Source organism: Lithobates pipiens, unplaced genomic scaffold (assembly GCF_037356315.1).
Source record: "Lithobates pipiens isolate NorthernLeopardFrog02 unplaced genomic scaffold, aLitPip1_a1.2 Scaffold_1, whole genome shotgun sequence".
Classification (NCBI taxonomy): domain Eukaryota; kingdom Metazoa; phylum Chordata; class Amphibia; order Anura; family Ranidae; genus Lithobates; species Lithobates pipiens.
This window is the reverse complement of record NW_027507685.1, coordinates 236,299,996-236,320,635: the sequence shown is the minus strand read 5'-3', so window position 1 is coordinate 236,320,635 and position 20,640 is coordinate 236,299,996. Positions and strand designations below refer to the sequence as shown.

General features: G+C 43.4%; 1 protein-coding gene across 15 annotated transcripts in view; it reads right to left on the bottom strand.

Moving 5' to 3' along the window:
- SYNGAP1 (synaptic Ras GTPase activating protein 1) overlaps nt 1-20,640 on the bottom strand; it is a 562,775-nt gene that overhangs the window by 114,252 nt on the left and 427,883 nt on the right. For all 15 annotated transcript variants that reach the window (XM_077484719.1, XM_077484711.1, XM_077484717.1 and 12 more), the window contains 2 exons: nt 19,550-19,789; nt 1,526-1,727 (listed from right to left, as the gene is read on the bottom strand). In XM_077484719.1, coding sequence (XP_077340845.1) covers nt 1,526-1,727; nt 19,550-19,789 — 442 coding nt within the window. The remainder of the gene's footprint in view (nt 1-1,525; nt 1,728-19,549; nt 19,790-20,640) is intronic.

The window sequence follows — 20,640 nt, the reverse complement described above, 5'->3', positions numbered from 1 at the left end:
GATTGATTCACTTTAAACCAGCTCCATTTCTAATTGGCAAATCACAGGAAGAATGGACTGGAGGGCAAGATTAGTGGGACTGGCACCAAGGAAAGACTGGCAGTGGGAAGGTAGAGGAGCAGCAGGGGAAGAGATTGCAGCTGGCAAAGGGTTGGTCATCAGTGGGACCTGAGTGAGAGACTGCTGATGGCAGATATGTCAGGAGGGGCAGGACCACTGATAAGGGGGTAACGCATGTCCTCCTGTATGGCGGCGCAGGACCCAAAAGTTCAACAGGGGGGGCCAGAGCAGCAGGAGTGGGCACAATTACTGGAACCAATCCCCCTGTGACCCTCCCTGCATTCAGTTTGTGAATGACCAGGGTGCCTCTATACAATGTGCTTCATTTTCATTCACTCTGCAGCTAAAGGCTGAGGAATCAGGGTCCTCAATTTCTTTCTCTGTCTCAAAACAGAGACATTGAGCGTCTGTTTAGACACCTGATATTTCAATAACCTCCACAGGGCTGTTAAAAAAAATAATAGACTAAGATTGTAAAAACAAAAATCAAATCACAAAGGCTCATTCTCGCAGGTATTCTGGTTGCATGAATGAGTGGTTTGTTCATGCGGGTGGAGCCGCCTGTTAGGCTTGGTTCATTGCTCCTATCAGCTAGGCTGTACGAGTTCCCATAACTTCTAACAGAAGCCCTGAGGATGGGCAGTCGTTTTGGGATAGATTATGATATGGGAAGAAAATGGCAAGATATAAAGTGAAAACCAATTTCCGGCAAAACAAGGCACTGGACACTGTAATACTATGATCCCCCCCCCCCCCCCCCCATAGGTAGGCTATGTATGTATTGAATGCAAACAGATATCGCGCTGTCAGATCCGGCAAGGAGCAGCTGGCAAAAAAACAATCAGAATACTTATAATAATTAATAATTGTGAAAACAATGAAAAGGTGACCAAATTTTTTTTTCAAAAATTCCAAAATAAGTCCAATACGGTGAAAAGAGTCTGATGTGTGATGGAATGCGTGGTGATGTCACAAGTGTAAGCTCTTCCCTATGCGTTTCATCACAATTGACACCATCTAGGCTATCTTTTGTGTGGCCATGCACCTGATGACGTCAATTGTGACGAAACGAGTAGGGAGGAGCTTACACTCGTGACATCCCCTCACACCCACTAAAACCAGGATACTGTCAGATCTGTTCCGGGACTGGTATTGTTTTATCTAAGCATTTGTTCATGTTATTAATCTTGTGAGTGGCTAGCTTTTTTTTACTAAATAAATTGCTATACAATTTTACAATATGTGCATCCCCCCCTGGATGAAATTGGGACTTTGATACTCTTTCTAATTTGATCTCTACACATCAGACTCTTTTCACCATATTGGACTTAAATTTTGGACTTATCATAGTAGTTTATTTGGTTCATCTTTTCATTGTTTTCCCAATCATTAATTATTAGCGTGGCAAAGACTTGTGTGTATACAGTATATAGGTTATGAAAGTTGCATGTGGGTTTCCACTGACCTTACTGAGCTGGGGGATGACCTCCCAAAGCAGGGCGTGCAGAGTACTCAGCTCTCGCCCTAAGTCGATGTAGCCCTCGAAGTTGCTGCTGTTGGTAAGCGCGTCCAAGTTGGAGATCTCATAAAGAAAATTCTGCATATTGGCCAACTCCGTCTCCAGGAACTCGTTCATGAAGGACATGTGCTCTTCCTTACTGCTGAACCTGGGGACAGTGACATTTCAATATAGTTTGATGCACACAATGTTAGTTAGTCATCCATAAAGTGGTCGCCACTCTCCTGCAACCCCTAAGCCCTTGTACACACGGTCGGAGATTCCGACAACCAAATCCATCGGATTTTGTCCGACGGATCTTGTCCGAAACTGTTGCATACACACGGTCGGACAAAGTTGTCAGAAAATCCGATCTTTCAGAACGTGATGACGTAATTTCGTTACGATGGGACTACGTTCAGGCTAGTAGCCAATAGCTTTGATGTAGGAATTTGATCTGAGCATGCGTGGCACTTTGTCCGATCGGAATCCTCTACACATGATCGGAGTATGTCCGATCGGAGCATTTTGTCGGAAAATATTTCCGGCAAGTTGGAAAATTTGGTCCGACGGATATTGCGACGGAAACAGTCCGATGCATACCACACACAGTCGGAATATCCGACAAAACGCTCCGATCGGACACATTCTATCGGAATCTCCGACCGTGTGTACAAGGGCTTACTGTGTGTGTAGGAGGTACTGTCTGTCTGTTCTGGAATTGTCAAATGTAAAATTGTTCAGGCGTTCATCACTATGGACTCATACATTTCTATTTTGCCTATGATCTGCTCATCAGTTATTAATTTCCATGGTATTATTTGATTTGTATTGCCATAAACTGTAAAACTACATGAAGAAAAATATCAGATGCAGAAGAGATGCATCAACTAGCATTGCTACTCAACAATATGATATCTCTTCCTTTGAGTCCAGTCATTACTTGAGTCAGGTGCAGATTCTCAGCTGACCATCACCATAATCCAACTGTCAGTTGTCTCCTGATGCTGAACCAACAAATCACAAACTAATGCCGGCCATACACAGTTCGAATTTCGAAAGAATTTTCTTTCGAAAATCGTATCTAAGAATTTTCGTATGAATTTCGTACCATTAGTGGGCTGCAGCAACAGCCGATTTTCGTGCGGAAATAAAATTTGAGGAATCGGACATGTTGGAAATTTTTTTGAAAAATGAAAGATTTTCGAATCAATGATGGGAGAATCGTGCGAGAAATGTAATAAGAAAAGAAAATTTACGGAGATAAAAGAAAATTTACGGAGAAAAAAGAAAATTTACGGAGAGAAAAGAATATTCCTGGCCAAGAAAATTCTTTTCTGTAGCAACATGAGGTGAAATTGAAGGCTTGGTCGGCCGAATTTCGAAAATCAATGGTGGCATCATCGGATCACAAAAAAAACAAATTTTCTGATTTTGAAAAGAAAATTAGTTCGAAATTCGACCATGTATGGCCTGCATAAGGCTGGCTGAATTTCGAAGGAATTTTCTTTTGAAAATCAGAAAATGTGTGCGTTTTGTAATCCAATGGTGCCTCCATTGATTTTGAAATTCGACCAACCAAGCCCTTCAATTTCACCTCATGTTGCTACAGAAAAGAGTTTTCGTGGCTGGGAATCTCCTTTTCTTTCCGGGAATTTTCTTTTCTTGCACATGCTCATTTCTTTTTTTCGATTACATTTTTTGCACGATTCTCCCATTGATTAGAAAATCATTTGTTTTTCAAAAAATTTCCAACAGGTCCGATTACTCAAATTCGATGGCAGAACGAAAATCGACTGCAGCCCACTAATGGTGCGAAATACGAACGGAAATTCTTAGATAAGATTTTCGAAAGGAAATTCTTTCGAAATTCAACCCAATGTATGGCCTGCCTTAGTTATAAAAAGCCAATGAATGGTCCGCTAAAATGGGCAGGTTTACTTTAAGACACATACAATCCAATGGGAGCGCAAAACAAATGTCCAAGAGTCTAAGGTAATTAAATGCTAAAACTGATTTATAGCAAAATAGAGCCAATGTGTTTCGTGTGTCAAACATACTCCCCCTTCACCAAAGGAGCTCCTTTGCTGCATTCACTCACACTGGCATAACCAGCCCTATCTTTCCAAGTAGTAAATCACAGTGCAGTTTTCTTAACCACTTTCAGCCCCGGACCATTTTGCTGGCTTAAAACCAGACCACTTTTTGCGATTCGGCACTGCGTCGCTTTAACTGACAATTGCACGGTCGTGCGACGTGGCTCCCAAACAAAATTGACGTCCTTTTTTTCCCCACAAATAGAGATTTCTTTTGGTGGTATTTGATCATCTCTGCGGTTTTTATTTTTTGCTCTATAAACAAAAATAGAGCGACAATTTTGAAAAAAACACATTATTTTTTACTTTTTGTAATAAATAATAAATATCCCCCAAAAATATATAAAAAAACATTTTTTTCCCTCAGTTTAGGCTGATACGTATTCTTATAGATATTTTTGGTAAAAAAAATCGCAATAAGCGATTATTGATTGGTTTGCGCAAAAGTTATAGCGTTTACAAAATAGGGGATAGTTTTATGGCATTTTTATTAATATTTTTTTTTTACTAGTAATGGCGGCGATCAGCAATTTTTATTGTGACTACGACATTATGGCGGACACATCGGACATTTTTGGGACCATTGTCATTTATACAGCAATCAGTGCTATACAATTACACAGTGATTCCTGTGTAAATGACACTGGCAGTGAAAGGGTTAACCAGTGGGTGGGAGAGTAGGGGTTAAGTGTTCCTAGGGGTGTGTTACTAACTGGGGGGGGGGCTGGGCTTTGTTTTAGTGAACACTGATTTCTGCTCCAATCACATGGAGCAGAGATCAGCATCACTTGTTGCTAGGCAGAACGGGGAGATGCTGTTTACAATGGCATCTCCCCGTTCAGCCGGCCTGTGAGAAGATCGCGGGAATCCCCGCGGCGATCGAGTCCGCAGGACCCGCGACCGGACTCACGGGGGTCCCGACTGGCACGCAAGCACGCCGGCGGCGGCACGCTTGCGATGGCAGGGTGGCATTTAAAACTGCCCGTGCCATTTTGCCGACGTACATCGGCGTGCGCCGGTCGGGAAGTGGTTAAAGTAGAACTACAGGCAAATTTTTTACATTTTGGATAGAGCAAGGCTCGGTTCACACTACTGGTACCTGAAAGTTGCGCTACTTTGTCAGTCGACTTGAGTACTACTTTGATGCAACTATGAAGCGACTTTGTCTTGTGCAGGTATGCGGAGATAAGAGCATACAGGAAGATGCTATGCACTGCCTGGGTAATCTTCGTGTAATGTCAGATCCAAATCACATCAATATAAATGAGGATCCGACTTCCATTAAAGTCTATGGGCACAAGTCACATAGAGGTCCCCTTGAAGCGGTAAAGTTTTCTAAACTCGGAGTGACTTCAGTAGTGCTAATTAATACAGTTCTAACTGACTAACATGGGATTTCACATGTCATGTGACTTGAGTTCTCACAATTTGGATCCCAAGTCACGGCAGTGTGAACTGAGCCTAGGGTAAGGATTAAGTAGTAAGGAGTAAGGTTTATTTTTGCCATTTTTGTCCCAAGGGTGGGTAATAACCCCTTTCGCCATCTGTGTCCCATTGCAGAGACTTCTCTTCACTTCCTGTCCCATAGCCAGACAGGAAGTGAGAGGAAATCCCTGCAAATTAACCTCTTGCCGACCAGCCGACTCAGTTATACTGTGGCAGGTTGGCTCGCCGTAGGTGTACGTTGGTTTGTGCATGAGGTTGTGTGGGTGCTCATGTGTGCCGATTGGCCAGTGGGGGAGCCAACCAGCGGGTCCGGCGGACTCAATGTCTGCCAGCTGCCCGCGATCGTTCCCTGCAGAGACAGAACGTGGATCTGCCTGTGTACACAGGCAGATCTCCGTTCTGTCAGGGACTGATCTGTGTGCTGTCCCAGGCAGCCCATCCCCCATACAGTTAGAAACACAATGAGAGAACACATTTAACCCTTTTTGCACCCCTGATGTTAACCTCTTCCCTGCCAGTGTCATTAGTACAATAACAGTGCATATTTTTAGCACTGATCACTGTAATAATGTCACCGATTCCCCAAAAAAGTGTCAAAAATTTCACTTAGGTATCCGATCTGTCTGCAGCCACAGTCCCGCTAAAAATCACTGATCACCACCATTACTAGTAAAAAAGAAATCAAATAATAAAAATGCCATAAATCTATCCTCTATTTTGCAGACGCTATAACTTTTTGCGCAAACCAATCAATATACGCTTAGTGTTTTTTTTTTTTACCAAAAACATGTAGCAGAATACATATTGTCCTAAATTTATGAAGAGATTCAATTTTTTATTGGGTATGTTTTATAGCAGAAAGTAAAAAATATTGTTTTTTTTTTTTTCAAAATTGTCTGTCTTTTTTGTTTATAGCAAAAAAAATAAGAAGGTGGTGATCAAATACCACCAAAAGAAAACTCTATTTGTGGGGAAAAGGGACATACATTTTATTTGGGTACAGCGTCAAACGCAATTGTGAGTTAAAGTAAGGCAGTGCTGTATCACAAAAAAATGGCCTGGTCAGGAAAGGGGTAAATCCTTCCGGGGCTGAAGTGGTTAAGGGAATCTCTTGGAGATTGAACAAGTGACCCTATTGGAAGATTTCCCCTCAATTACTTTTCTGGGAACAACCCAAAATTTGGGATTTTCTTTTACTTTCAATGATAATGGTAAACAGGAAAAAATAAAGAGGGTGCATTTCCTTAAAGCGGATGTATGCCCAAAAAACAAAAACCTGTAAGGCAAAGGCATAATGAGCTAGTATGCACTACTCATACTAGCTCATTATGAAATACTTAGCTTAGAACGAAGCTCTCACAGGGCCACCCGGTCACCTCTGAGGGAGCCGACATGTTCCCTCTGCATTTCTTCCAGGTTCACGACTCAGGCGCTGAGTGCACGGGAACCCTCCGTTACGAAAAGTCCTGGCAGGATATGCCGGACCATCACTGCGCATGCGCCTCGGACGTCAGCGGTCATACGGTTTAGGAGATATTCATTTTACCTACAGTTAAGCTTCATTATAGGCTTACCTGTAGGTAAAAAAAGAGCAAGCGGACAATACAACCACACAGACAGCAATAAAAACTGACAGGTGTTCTAACCCTAATCCAACTCCCCTCTATCCAAAACTAAAAAAAAATGTTTTGCCTTTGGTTTTCCCCCAAAGTGAGTTGGCTTTATTCTGTTGGACATTTGCTTGGTGCTCTCATGGGATTGCATGGGTCTGGATTATGCTCTGGGTCCTTTCCTTCTTCCCCAGACGAGGGTCCAGAACTTGTAGAGTGCTGCTGAACCAGAGCCAGTGTGCCCAGTGACAATTTCAGTGATCCTTGAAAATCCAAATTCAGAGCCCTTTTTGCTCCTGTGCAGGGGCGGGCTGACCATTCAGCCACTCGGGCACTGCCCAAAGGCCCCGGGCCACTGGGGGCCCCATCAGGGTTGCCAGCCTCAGTAAAACCAAGGACAGTATGTAAAAATCTGTTTTTTTTTTACATCTATCTCTGAAATGTCCCTTACCGACATCCTTTTGGTCTAAAAATCCAGAGATTATAGCTTCCCCAGCTCTCCAGTACCTTCTCAGCCAATAGAAACATATCTGTGTATACTGTGTGTACATGTATGTGTAACCTGTGTGATTGTATACTGTGTGTGTGTGTTTGTGTATACTGTGTGGCCCCATAATCTCTGATTGCCTGGGGGCCCCATAAACTCCCATTGCCCGGGGGCCCCATGAGTTGTCAGTCCGCCCCTGCTCCTGTGTTTAGTTTTATATTAAAGCGGAAATAAACCCATCGATTTTATGGTTTCAAAAAACAGATCCACTCCTAGAAAGCTGGGATTTCTAACTGTCACATTTGCTTGTGCTCTCAACCCAGCTGTTAAACCATCCAATGACTGGTGTCACAACTGATCATATGAGCAGCACCATGACAGTTGCAGATTAAACAGAGGCCAAGATGGCAGCTTCCTTGACTATAGGGCAGTGATGGTGAACCTTGGCACCCCAGATGTTTTGGAACTACATTTCCCATGATGCTCAGCTACACTGCAGAGTGCATGAGCATCATGGGAAATGTAGTTCCAAAACATCTGGGGTGCCAAGGTTCACCATCACTGCTAGGGTTTAGTTCTGCTTTAAGTGTCTAATCAGAGTGTGTTGTCTTGGGCTTGGAAGGGCTTGGAAGGGCTTCTCCTTTAAGCCGCACACTACATACCTCTAGCTAAGTTCTCTTTGGAAACAGGTGCAGGTTTTTCCTTGAAAGCCAGCTCGGTTGTCCAGTTGCAAAAACTCCCTAAAATTTGTAAAGTTTTGTCAATTGCTGGTTCAGGAACAGATGAGGAGCCTGAAAACGGCACTATATCGGTTGGTTGTGAGATAAAAATCTGCAACTGATTGGCAGGTGGTCGTCAGTTATCTGATTTTCACAAATAAATAAAAAAATCTCTGATCAACGACTGTGAAGATAGAATCTAAGGTACATAGACTGCATATTGTTTTACAGCATATCAGTCCCATCTCACTGCTAGACTTGCATAAAGAGGCATGAAAGACACAACCACTGTGCAGCACAACAAAGCTGGAACAATGCTGCATATTTTCTAAGCAAATAAAGGGGGTTATTTACTAAAGGCAAATCCACTTTGCACTACAAGTGCAAACTAAAAGTGCAAAGTGCACTTGAAATTGCACTGAAAGTGCACTTGGAAGTAAAGTCGCTGTAGATCCGAGGGGGATATGCAAGGAAAATAAAAAACAGCATTTTAGCTTGCATATGATTGGATGATAAAATCAGCAGAGCTTCCCTTCATTTCAGATCTACCCCTCAAATGTACAGCGACTGCACTTCCAAGTGCACTTGCAGTGCAATTTCAAGTGCACTTTTTACATGTAGTTTGCACTTGTAGTGCAAAGTGGTTTTGCCTTTTGTAAATAACCCCCATAGTCTTCCCCATGTTATTACAAGTTATAAACGAGAATAATATTGACCCTGTCAATCGTATAAAAAAAAATCAAGCTAAAGTTCCCTGCAATGGAAGATTTGCAACACTCACCTCTTCAGCGGCCCATGTGTCTAACCTTTCCTTCATTTCAGTGCTGCGGCTCCTACCAGACTCTTCAGCATTTAACACTTCCGGGAGTGTCGGATGCCCGTGCTCCCTACTGCACACTGTGGTTACATCCTGCGACCCCCTATGTCCTTGCTGTGCCCTTTAGTGAGCACAGCTACTAATTACTGCTATGCACTGTCATGCGTTCCCACATTGACAAAAAGCCTATTATATAAAAAGTGCAGCGCAATTAAAAATTATTACTCTGTGGTATCCACAAAAAAAAAAAAAACGCCAAAAATATGTATAGAAATATTATTTGTGAAATACTATAAAATCAGACATACGTGCTTACAATCTTCACATCAAGCATACAGTGGGGAAAATAATTATTTGGTCCCCTGCAGATTTTGTACGTTTGCCCACTTACAATGAAATGAAGGGTCTATCATTTTTTATTTGTATTTTAAATGATAGAGACAGAATATCGACCAAAAATCCAGAAAAAACACATGATACAAATGTTATAAATTGAGTTGCAGTTCAGAGAGTAAAATATGTATTTGCTCCCCAAGCAAAACATGACTTAGTACATGATGGAAAAACCCTTGTTGGCAAGCACAGAGGTAAGACATTTCTTGTAGTTGGTTACCAGGTTTGCACACATCTCAGGAGGGATTTTGGATTTTTTTACAGATCTTCTCCAAATTCTTAAGGTTTCTTGGCTGTTGCTTTGCAACTCGAAGCTTCAGCTCCTCCATAAATTTTCTATAGGATTAAGGTCTGGAGACTGGCTAGGCCACTGCATGACCTTAATGTGATTCTTTTTAAGCCACTCCTTTGTTGCCTTGGTGGTATGTTTTGGGTCATTGTCATGCTGAAAGACCCATCCACGACCCATCTTCAGTGTTCTGGCTGAGGGAAGAAGGTTCTCATCCAAGATTTTACAATACAAAGCCCCATTCATTGTTCCCTCAATGTGGCAAAGTCGATCTGTACTAGACATGTGCATTCGTTTTCGTCCGAATGCATTTTCGTCCGAATTTCAGCTATTTTCGTTTTCGTTTTGACAAACGATAACGAAAGCACAAAATCCGAAAAACGAAAGATCCGACATAAATAAATGCTTTATTTTCGTTTTCATTGTTACAACAGTTCGATATAGAATAGGAGATTCGACATGACTCTGACAACAATCTGTGTCTATAGAGCCTGTGTTCGAATGTGCCTAACCTTACCTCTATTAGTCCAAGATTATTTAGAGAAAATATTCGACAGAGAAAAAAGATTTGACAGAGAAAAGATTCTGCAAGTTACTGTCCTAAAAAGTGTTTGGGGACCCGGGTCCTGCCCCAGGGGACATGTATCAATGCAAAAAAAAGTTTTAAAAACGGCCGTTTTTTCGGGAGCAGTGATTTTAATAATGATTAAAGTGAAACAATAAAAGTGTAATATTCCTTTAAATTTCGTAGGGGGGGGTTGTCTATAGTATGCCTGTGAAGGGGCGCATGTTTCCCGTGCTTAGAACTGTCCCTGCACAAAGTGTCATTTATGCAGGAAAAAAAGTCCTTTAAAATCACTCGCAGTTATTATGAATTGTCGGCTCCGTAATACAGAGAACACTCATTGAAAGTCATTGATAAAAAAATAAATAAATAAAAAAGCGTGGGGGTCCCCCAAATTCAATTACCAGGCCTTTCAGGTCTGGTATGGATATTAAGGGGAACCCTGCCTCAAATTTAAGAAAAAATTTGACGTGGGGTTCCCCCTAAATATCCATAACCAGACCCTTCAGGTCTGGTATGGATATTAAGGGGAACCCCGCATCAAATTAAAAAAAAAATTGACGTGGGGTTCCCCCTAAAAATCCATACCAGACCCTTTATCCGAGCACGCAACCTGGCAGGCCGCAGGAAAAGAGGGGGGGACGAGAGAGCGGCCCCCTCTCCCTCCTGAACCGTACCAGGCCACATGCCCTCAACATTGGGAGGATGCTTTGGGGGTCTGTGACCCCTCAAAGCACCTTGTCCCCATGTTGATGAGGACAAGGGCCTCATTCCCACAACCCTGGCCGGTGGTTGTGGAGGTCTGCGGGCGGGGGGCTTATCAGAATCTGGAAGCCCCCTTTAACAAGGGGACCCCCAGATCCCGGCCCCCCCCTGTTTGAAATGGTAAGGGGGTACAAAAGTACCCCTACCATTTCACAAAGAAAGTGTAAAAAATGGTTAAATAAAACAAACACACTTTTGAAAAATTTCTTTATTAAAAATAAAAAAATAAAAAAAAGATTCCAGCGGCGGTAATCCACTCTTGCTATCCAGCGACGGACGGTCATCTCTCCAGCGATGTCTAATATCATCCAGCGCAGCGATCCATCCTTCTTCTGTCTCCTCCACGGAGACACTGCAGGCATTCTGGCGGCTGACGTTTCTTATATACGGAGGGCGGGGCCACCCGTCACCTGACCCCGCCCCCCTCTGACGCAAGGGGAAACCCGGGGTTCCCTGTGACGTATGGGTGACCCGCACCCCTCTGATGTAACACAGGCAGGTTTCCGTTACATCAGAGGGGGGCGAGGTCACCCATACGTCACGGGGAACCCCGGGTTTCCCCTTGCGTCAGAGGGGGGCGGGGTCAGGTGACGGGTGGCCCCGCCCTCCGTATATAAGAAACGTCAGCCGCCGGAATGCCTGCAGTGTCTCCGTGGAGGAGACAGAAGAAGGATGTATTCGCTGCGCTGGATGAGATGAGACATCGCTGGAGAGATGACCGTCCGTCGCTGGATAGCAAGAGTGGATTACCGCCGCTGGAATCTTTTTTTAATTTTTTTATTTTTAATAAAGAAATTTTTCAAAAGTGTGTTTGTTTTATTTAACCATTTTTTACACTTTCTTTGTGAAATGGTAGGGGTACTTTTGTACCCCCTTACCATTTCAAACAGGGGGGGGGGCCGGGATCTGGGGGTCCCCTTGTTAAAGGGGGCTTCCAGATTCTGATAAGCCCCCCGCCCGCAGACCTCCACAACCACCGGCCAGGGTTGTGGGGATGAGGCCCTTGTCCTCATCAACATGGGGACAAGGTGCTTTGAGGGGTCACGGACCCCCAAAGCATCCTCCCAATGTTGAGGGCATGTGGCCTGGTACGGTTCAGGAGGGAGGGGGGGGCGCTCTCTCGTCTCCCCCTCTTTTCCTGCGGCCTGCCAGGTTGCGTGCTCGGATAAAGGGTCTGGTATGGATTTTTAGGGGGAACCCCACGTCAATTTTTTTTTAAATTTGACGCGGGGTTCCCCTTAATATCCATACCAGACCTGAAGGGTCTGGTTATGGATATTTAGGGGGAACCCCACGTCAAATTTTTTCTTAAATTTGAGGCAGGGTTCCCCTTAATATCCATACCAGACCTGAAGGGCCTGGTAATTTAATTTGGGGGACCCCCACGCTTTTTTTTTTTTTTATTTATTTATTTTTTTATCAATGACTTTCAATGAGTGTTCTCTGTATTATGGAGCCGACAATTCATAATAGCTGCGAGTGATTTTAAAGGACTTTTTTTCCTGCATAAATGACACTTTGTGCTGGGACAGTTCTAAGCACGGGAAACATGCGCCCCTTCACAGGCACACTATAGACAACCCCCCCTACGAAATTTAAAGGAATATTACACTTTTATTGTTTCACTTTAATCATTATTAAAATAACTGCTCCCGAAAAAACGGCCGTTTTTAAAACTTTTTTTTGCATTGATACATGTCCCCTGGGGCAGGACCCGGGTCCCCAAACACTTTTAGGACAGTAACTTGCAAATTAGCCTTTAAAATTAGCACTTTAGATTTTGAACGTTGGAGTCCCATAGACTTTAATAGAGTTCTAAAGTATGCTATATAGTTAGCTCCGTCGAATCTTCTTTATACATTCGACAGACACCATAAGCCTTCCAAGACAGATTCGACCGTAATTCATGTGGATTTTCGGACGAATGCAATTTTTGAACGAAAAACGAAATAAATAAAAACGAATTTCGGGAGTAACTAAATAAATTAAGTTTTCGGACGAAAACGAAATTCCGAAATGAAATATTTTACTCTGAACATGTCTAATCTGTACCTTTAGCAGAAAAACAGCCCTAAAGCATCATGTTTCCACGTCCGTGTTTGACTGTAGAGATGGTGTTCTTAGGGTCATAGTCAGCATTTTTCTTCCTCCAAACACAGCAAGTCTCCATCCACAAGAAGGAACATGTATCAAGCCAATGAACATCTAAATGATTCAGTGAAGGATTGGAAGAAAGTGCTGTGGTCACAAGGGACCGAAGTGCAGTTCTTTGGCATTAACTCGACCTACCGTGTTTGGAGGAAGACAAAAATGCTGACTATGACCCTAAAAACACCATCCCTACAATCAAGCACTAAGGTGGAAACACAATGATTTGCCACTGTTTCTCTGCTATACGTACAGGCTGACTTTGCCGCATTGAGGGGCCAATGGACGAGGCCTTGTATTGTAAAATCTTGAATGAGAACCTTCTTCCCACAGCCAGAACACTGAAGATTTGTAGTGGATGGGTCTTTCAGCATGACAATGACCCAAAACATACCACCAAGGAAACAAAGGAGTGGCTCAAAAAGAATCACATTAGAAAAAGACAGGTGGGACTTTATATGAGACCATGGCCGTCCAGCACACAGGTCTCCATCCCTATTTGCATTAAGTATAAAAAGGGGGAAAATTGGGTAGAGGGGGGCATTGGGACTTTATATGAAACACACTGATCGGGTAGGATGTGTGTCATATAAAGTCCCAATGCCCCCCTCTCCCAAATTTTCCCCTTTTTATACTCAAAAAGAATCACATTAAGGTCACCGGGTGGTCTAGGCAGACTCCAGACCTTAATCCTATAGAAAATTTATGGAGGGAGCTAAAACTTTGATTTGTGAAGCGACAGCCAAGAAACTGGATTTAGAGAAGATCTGTAATTAAGAGTGGACCAAAATCTCTCCTGAGATGTGTGCAAACCTGGTCACCATCTACAAGAAGTCAAGTTTTTCTTGGGGATCAAATATTTATTTTTACTCACTGAACTGCAACTTAATTAATACCATTTGTTTTATGTTTTTTTCTGGATTTTTGGTTGATATTCTGTCTCTATCATTTAAAATACACATAGGATAAAAATGATAGACCCTTCATTTCCTTGTAAGTGGGCAAACTTACAAAATCTGCAGGGGATCAAACAATTATTTTCCCCACTGTATAAAGTTAATAATGTGCTTAACACTAAAACATGTGCATTAAATGTTCATCAAGTCCTAAATAACATGCAATAAATTGTAACATGCTTTAATATTCAATGAAACTTTCATTCCAGGATTAAGTCACGCGGGGCGTGATGAAATGCGTAGAGAGTGGAGCTACGTGACGTCATCACGTTTCCTAATTATTCCATACTGCTCAGAAGAAACAAAAAGCCATCATCGTGTAGTATATTTAAACACTATACCCTTTATTGACCATAAAGCATTTAAAAAACAAACAAAGGAAATGCACTCACAAATACAATGCACAATTTTCCTCCTCCTGGAAATGATTTGCCACTTTAAAAGTACACTGCCCCCTTAAGACATAACTTTGGTATCATCTCCACATAGAAAAGAATCTCACTTCTAGGTTCCGGTTAAACGTGATGATGTCACATAGCTCCACTCTCTACGCATTTCATCACGCCCCTTGTGACTTAATCATGGACATGAAAGTGTATGGTGTTTAAATATACTACACAATGATGGCTCTTTTTTTCTTCTTAGCATTATGGAATAATGAGGAGTTATGGAGGTTTATTTATCTAGAAGAGATCCGTTGATACATCTGGAGCGTCCTAAGGAGACCTGAAGCCCCAATTAAGGGCACATTTTGTCCTATTTATAATTATAGATCAACGTTCAAAGGTGAGCTGGTGGTGTGGCTGGTGACAGAGCCCACAGAGGTGGAATTGACAAAGAATTTATGCAGTGCACAAACTTTTTTTCAAAGCAAAGTAGTGACTTATGCTGATAGCAGAGGAGTGAGGCAGCCGAGAGGAATGACACTTAGTGCTCTGGATAGAGACAAGTACACACTAAACAGGGATATGCTTTGTTCATATTTTATGTCTGAGGTTTACAACCACTCTAATGCATGTCATTTGGGACTTGATTAACATTAATGCACATGTTTTAGTTTTATCCTGGCCCCTCCCTCCTGTTGAGTGCCCCATAGCAAAAAGCTTGGCTATGGGGGCACCCGAGCCAAGCCACAGCTCCCTGTGTCCATTCAGAAACAGAGCCGTGGCCCAGCTCCGCCTCTTCTCTCTCTCCTGATTGGGTGGCTGACTTTAAATGACAGCAGTGGAAGCCAATGGCACCACTGCTGTGTCTCAGCTAATCAGGAGGGAGAGTCTCAGACGGCCGAGACACTCGTGGACACCGCTGGACAGAGATGGGGCTCAGGTAAGTATTAGGGGGGCTGAGGAAGGCTGCTGCACACAGAAGGCTTTTTATCTTAATGCATACAATGCATTAGGATAAAAAACCTGACTTTACTACCACTTTAAGCACTTTATGGCACATTTATAGTATTTCATGAATAATATTGATATACATATGTTTGCCTATTTTTGTTGGATCCCCCTAGTGATATAAAGATCTATATAGAGGAATCAGGACCTCTTTCCTCCTGCTGGAGATCCCTCTAGTAATAAAGATCTATATATAGGAATCAGGACCCTCTTCCTCCTGCTGAAGATCCCTCTAGTCATATAAAGATCTGATCTATATGGAGGAATCAGGACCTCTTTCCTCCTGCTGGTGATCCCTCTAGTGATATAAAGATCTATATAGAGGAATTAGGACCTCCTACCTCCTGTTGGAGATCCCTCTAGTGATATAAAGACCTACATAGATGAATCAGGACCTTCTTTCTCCTGCTGGAGATCCCTCTAGTGATATAAAGATCTATATAGAGGAATTAGGACCACCTACCTCCTGTTGGAGATCCCTCTAGTGATATAAAGATCTATATATAGGAATTAGGACCACCTTCCTCCTGCTGGTGATCCCTCTAGTGATATAAAGATCTACATAGATAAATCAGGACCTCCTTTCTCCTGCTGGAGATCCCTCTAGTGATATAAAGATCTATATAGGGGAACCAGGACCTCCTTCCTCCTGTTGGAGGACCCTATAGTAATAAAGATCTATATATAGGAATCAGGATCTCCTTCCTCCTGCTGGAGGACCCTATAGTAATAAAGATCTATATATAGGAATCAGGACCTCCTTCCTCCTGCTGAAGATCCCTCTAGTCATATAAAGATCTATATGGAGGCATCGGGACCTCCTACCTCCTGTTGGAGATCCCTCTAGTGATATAATGATCTATATAGGGGAACCAGGACCTCCTTCCTCCTGCTGGAGGACCCTATAGTAATAAAGATCTATATATAGGAATCAGGATCTCCTTCCTCCTGCTGAAGACCCCTCTAGTGATACAAAAATCTATATAGGGGAATCTGGACCACCTTCCTACTGCTGGTGATCCCTTTAGTGATATAAAGATCTATATAGATGAATCAGGACCTTCTTGCTCCTGATGAAGATTCCTTTAGTGATATAAGGATATACATAGAGGAATCAGGAGTAATAATTTTTGATTGTGCTGCACTTTTTATATAATAGATGAAGGTTAGAATGTTGAAGAATCTAACAAAGGCTGCAGCACTCTAATGCAGCAATGGCAGGAGGCATGGGCCATTAGGAAGGAGACTATAATACCTGTTCTACTGCAGGAAATGCTAAGCTCCATTTTTTTAAGTGACTGACAGTATCGCTTTGAAACATTAACACACATTCAGATTATTACCTTTTAGACTAGCCACAGATCGTTTGATTTTTCTCTTGTTCAGTCTGCAGGTTGAACCAGGGAAAATCAGTTGATTCCTTCATCCATACTAAACAGTGTAGATAGAAGAATCTTCACTGTTGACTATTCTGTTCAGGCAGCTATAGCATTGTAAATATATTAGTCTTGCCGAACAGGGAATGCAACTGAAAGGATGCTATCATTGCTCGGCTAATAACTTTACGCCCAACTTTGTTGATTTTTAAATCAACTTTTGTCAAGCCAGTTGGTGCTTGCAGAATTTTGGCTGACTTAAGCCAGCCATAGATTGAATCTTGGCTGGTTCAACAGGAATGGGCCAATATTGGAGTCATGTTTGGGCAGACTGAATGTACCCAAGTTGATTGATTGATCAACTTGGGTACACCCAGCTTGCCAGATTTTAGATGTAATTATTGCTAGTGACTGTTATAGCCGCTAGCAATAATCACTATGTTCTCCCGACGGGGAACGACTTTCCCATCTCCCTGCCGGGAGAACACAATGGCTGCGAGGGATTCCCCTATCAACACTGTCTGTGTTGATGGGGAAATTAAGCAATTTTCTTTTACTGAAACCCGTGATTGTAGGAAAGAACATTGCTCCATCTCTGGCCAACCTTAGTGGGAATCAACTGAGATTTAAACCATCTATAGCCAGCTTTACTAAGAGTCTCCCATTGATGTCCTCCTCCTGAGAAAAATTAGCTACCCTGCTGAGTTTTCCTGTGAAAGCTCCTGATTCAGGTCATTGGCTTTGAAAGTATTGAAGCTGCTGAATCAACATAACAGTCAAGCAACCAGCATTTTTCAGAAGGAGTTCTTCAACAGAAAGCTATATATTTCTCTCAGTACCATATTTCCCTAAAACTGATCTCATTCACATGACGTGTTTTTAGTAAATGACATTGCCTGCAGATCATCTTAGGCATGAACCAAACATGCCTGTCAGGAGCTCCTGCGATGTTAATGTTTGTAGTTTACTTGCTGCATGTATGGAAAGTGCTGTACATAGGAACCAGCTTTGAACGCTCATCTTTCTCATGCCAGGTTTTAAATATGCAGTGCTACATGCTGGCAAGATGAGCCAGATTTCCAGCAGATTACCTAGGTGTCATTGTCATTTCATTGACAAGTTATACTGTCAGCCCCCTCCATGATGAAGTCTCTACACTGAATAGATAATTAGGGAGCTGCAAGCATAGAGCATTTTTATTACGGCCTTGTGAGAGGGCAAGAATGTTGTAGAGCAGTGGTCTCCAAACTGCGGCCCATGGGCCAGATGTGGCCCTTTGCTTGCCTTTTGCCAGCCCTTTGGACACTGTTCTTCCCACGGACACCAATAGGGTGCAATTTCTGCTACTGACATCAACAATGGGGCACTTGTTCTCCCATTGATGCCAATGATGGGCCACTATTCCTCCCACAGATACCAACGACGGGGCACTATTCCTTCCACTGACACCAACAATGAGGCACTATTCCCCCCCCCCCCCCCGATACCAAGGATGGGGCACTTTTCCTCCCACTGATACCAATGATGAGGCACTATTTCTCCTCCTGACACCAACGACAGAAGCTATTCCTTCCACTGATACCAATGATAGGGCACTATTCCTCCCCCTGATACCAAGGACAGGCACTATTCCTTCCAGTAATACTAAGGATGGAGCACTATTCCTCCCCCTGATACCAACAACAGGCACTAGTCCTCCCACTGATACCAATGATGGGGCACTATTGCTCCCACTGATACCAATGATGGGACACTATTGTTCCCACTTATACCAATGATGACACACTATTCATCCCCCTGATACCAACGACAGGCACTATTCCTCCCCCTGACACCAATGACAGGCCCTATTCCTCCCCCTGACACCAATGACAGACACTATTCCTCCCCCTGACACCAATGACAGGCACTATTCCTCCCCCTGATACCAATGACAGGCACTATTCCTCCCCCTGATAGCAATGACAAGCCCTATTCCCCCCCCTGACACCAATGACAGACCCTATTCCTCCCCCTGACACCAATGACAGGCACTATTCCTCCCCCTGACACCAATGACAGGCACTATTCCTCCCCCTGATACCAATGACAAGCCCTATTCCTCCCCCTGACACCAATGACAGACCCTATTCCTCCCCCTGACACCAATGACAGGCACTATTCCTCCCCCTGACACCAATGACAGGCACTATTCCTCCCCCTGACACCAATGACAGGCACTATTCCTCCCCCTGACACCAATGACAGGCACTATTCCTCCCCCTGACACCAATGACAGGCACTATTCCTCCCCCTGACACCAATGACAGGCACTATTCCTCCCCCTGACACCAATGACAGGCCCTATTCCTCCCCCTGACACCAATGACAGGCACTATTCCTCCCCCTGACACCAATGACAGGCACTATTCCTCCCCCTGACACCAATGACAGGCACTATTCCTCCCCCTGACACCAATGACAGGCCCTATTCCTCCCCCTGACACCAATGACAGGCACTATTCCTCCCCCTGACACCAATGACAAGCACTATTCCTCCCCCTGACACCAATGACAGGGTGCCATTCATCCCCTAGTACTAAAGATGCATTGTTTACTACCACTGACGCCAGGAAAATTTCTACTCCCAGTGGCCACAGTCTGGCCCCCCCTAAAATCTGAAGGACAATAAAGTTTGGAGACCCCTGTTGTAGAGGAAATATCCCCACTTGAGTTACTCAGACATTTAAGAGGACAGTGGGTGAGGCGTTAACAGTTTTGGGTGGCATTCACCTATAAATGAAGTCAGTTTAGTTTCTATGGGCAACAAGACTGTTCTTACTTTCAGGCAATCTGCATACAAAAGGGTCAAAATCCCCACCCTGTGATAGGACAGTCCCACTTCCCCCTCTCTGTCCCTGTGCCACTCCCCCCGCTTCCCCTACTCTCACTTGAAGTTGAAGTTGGCCAGGTTCTGGATGACCTTAGCGATGAGTGTGAGGGTCCTGGAGGTTTGCTCATCAGGGTATTCCTGCATCAGGCCGAAGAGGCTGGGGGACATGACGGCCGGACACAGGAAGCGGAGGAAGAGAGAGGCACTGATGAGTCGATCTGCTATGTCTTCACGACCGCGCTCTGCACAGCGCATCCTCCATGATGCAAAGACCTCCTTCAGCTCCCGGGGGAATACACTGAGAGGGATGGAAGCAAACAGTTAGATGAGCAATATAGTAGATGCTTAAAGTGCTCCTGTCGCTAAAGAAGTGGCCATTTTTGTTGTCCAACCAATTATGGAATCGCTGAGAGATGAAGTCAAGTCTATTACGGTAATTCTACTACATATCAAATGTAAGGTTATACTAGCCTGTCTACATTAAGCTGATTGACGGTTATCATTATCAATATTTTATCATTTAGTTTCTGTCCACCATATCATATTAAAAAGTAATTTCATCTGTCTTGGATATTGTAATGAGAACTAAGGTTGGGTTTCTGCAAGAATCTGAATACTTAAGCCGCGTACACATGGGCGGACTGTCTGGCCAACTAAGTCCGTCAGACAATCCGACGGACAGTCCGTCCTACTTTTGAATGAACGGACTTGACCACACACGGTGAACAGACAGTCCGTTGAAAGCTTGCGCGATGACGTGTCCAACTTGCCTACTCACGAGCGGACTGTCCGCTGAAACCAAAGTTGGACGGACAATATTACGGAAATTCCGAAAGACTTAGTCCGCCAGACTGTCCGCTGAAAAAGTCCGCTGAAGCCCACACACGAGCAGACTGTCCGCTGAAATGTGTTTCAGCGGACTAAGTTGGACAGACAGTCCGCCCGTGTGTACGCGGCTTTACACTTCAGTTACTATAATTGGTCTGGCTTACTTATGAAATATTTTACATTTGTGTCATTGTTTATGTGTTTATTAAGTGTTACTTAATTACTTATTACTATTAATTATTGTAATAAATGTGTTTCTCTTAAAAAAAGAAGGGGGGGGCATACCTGAAAAAAAAAAAAGAAATAAACACTTACCTATCT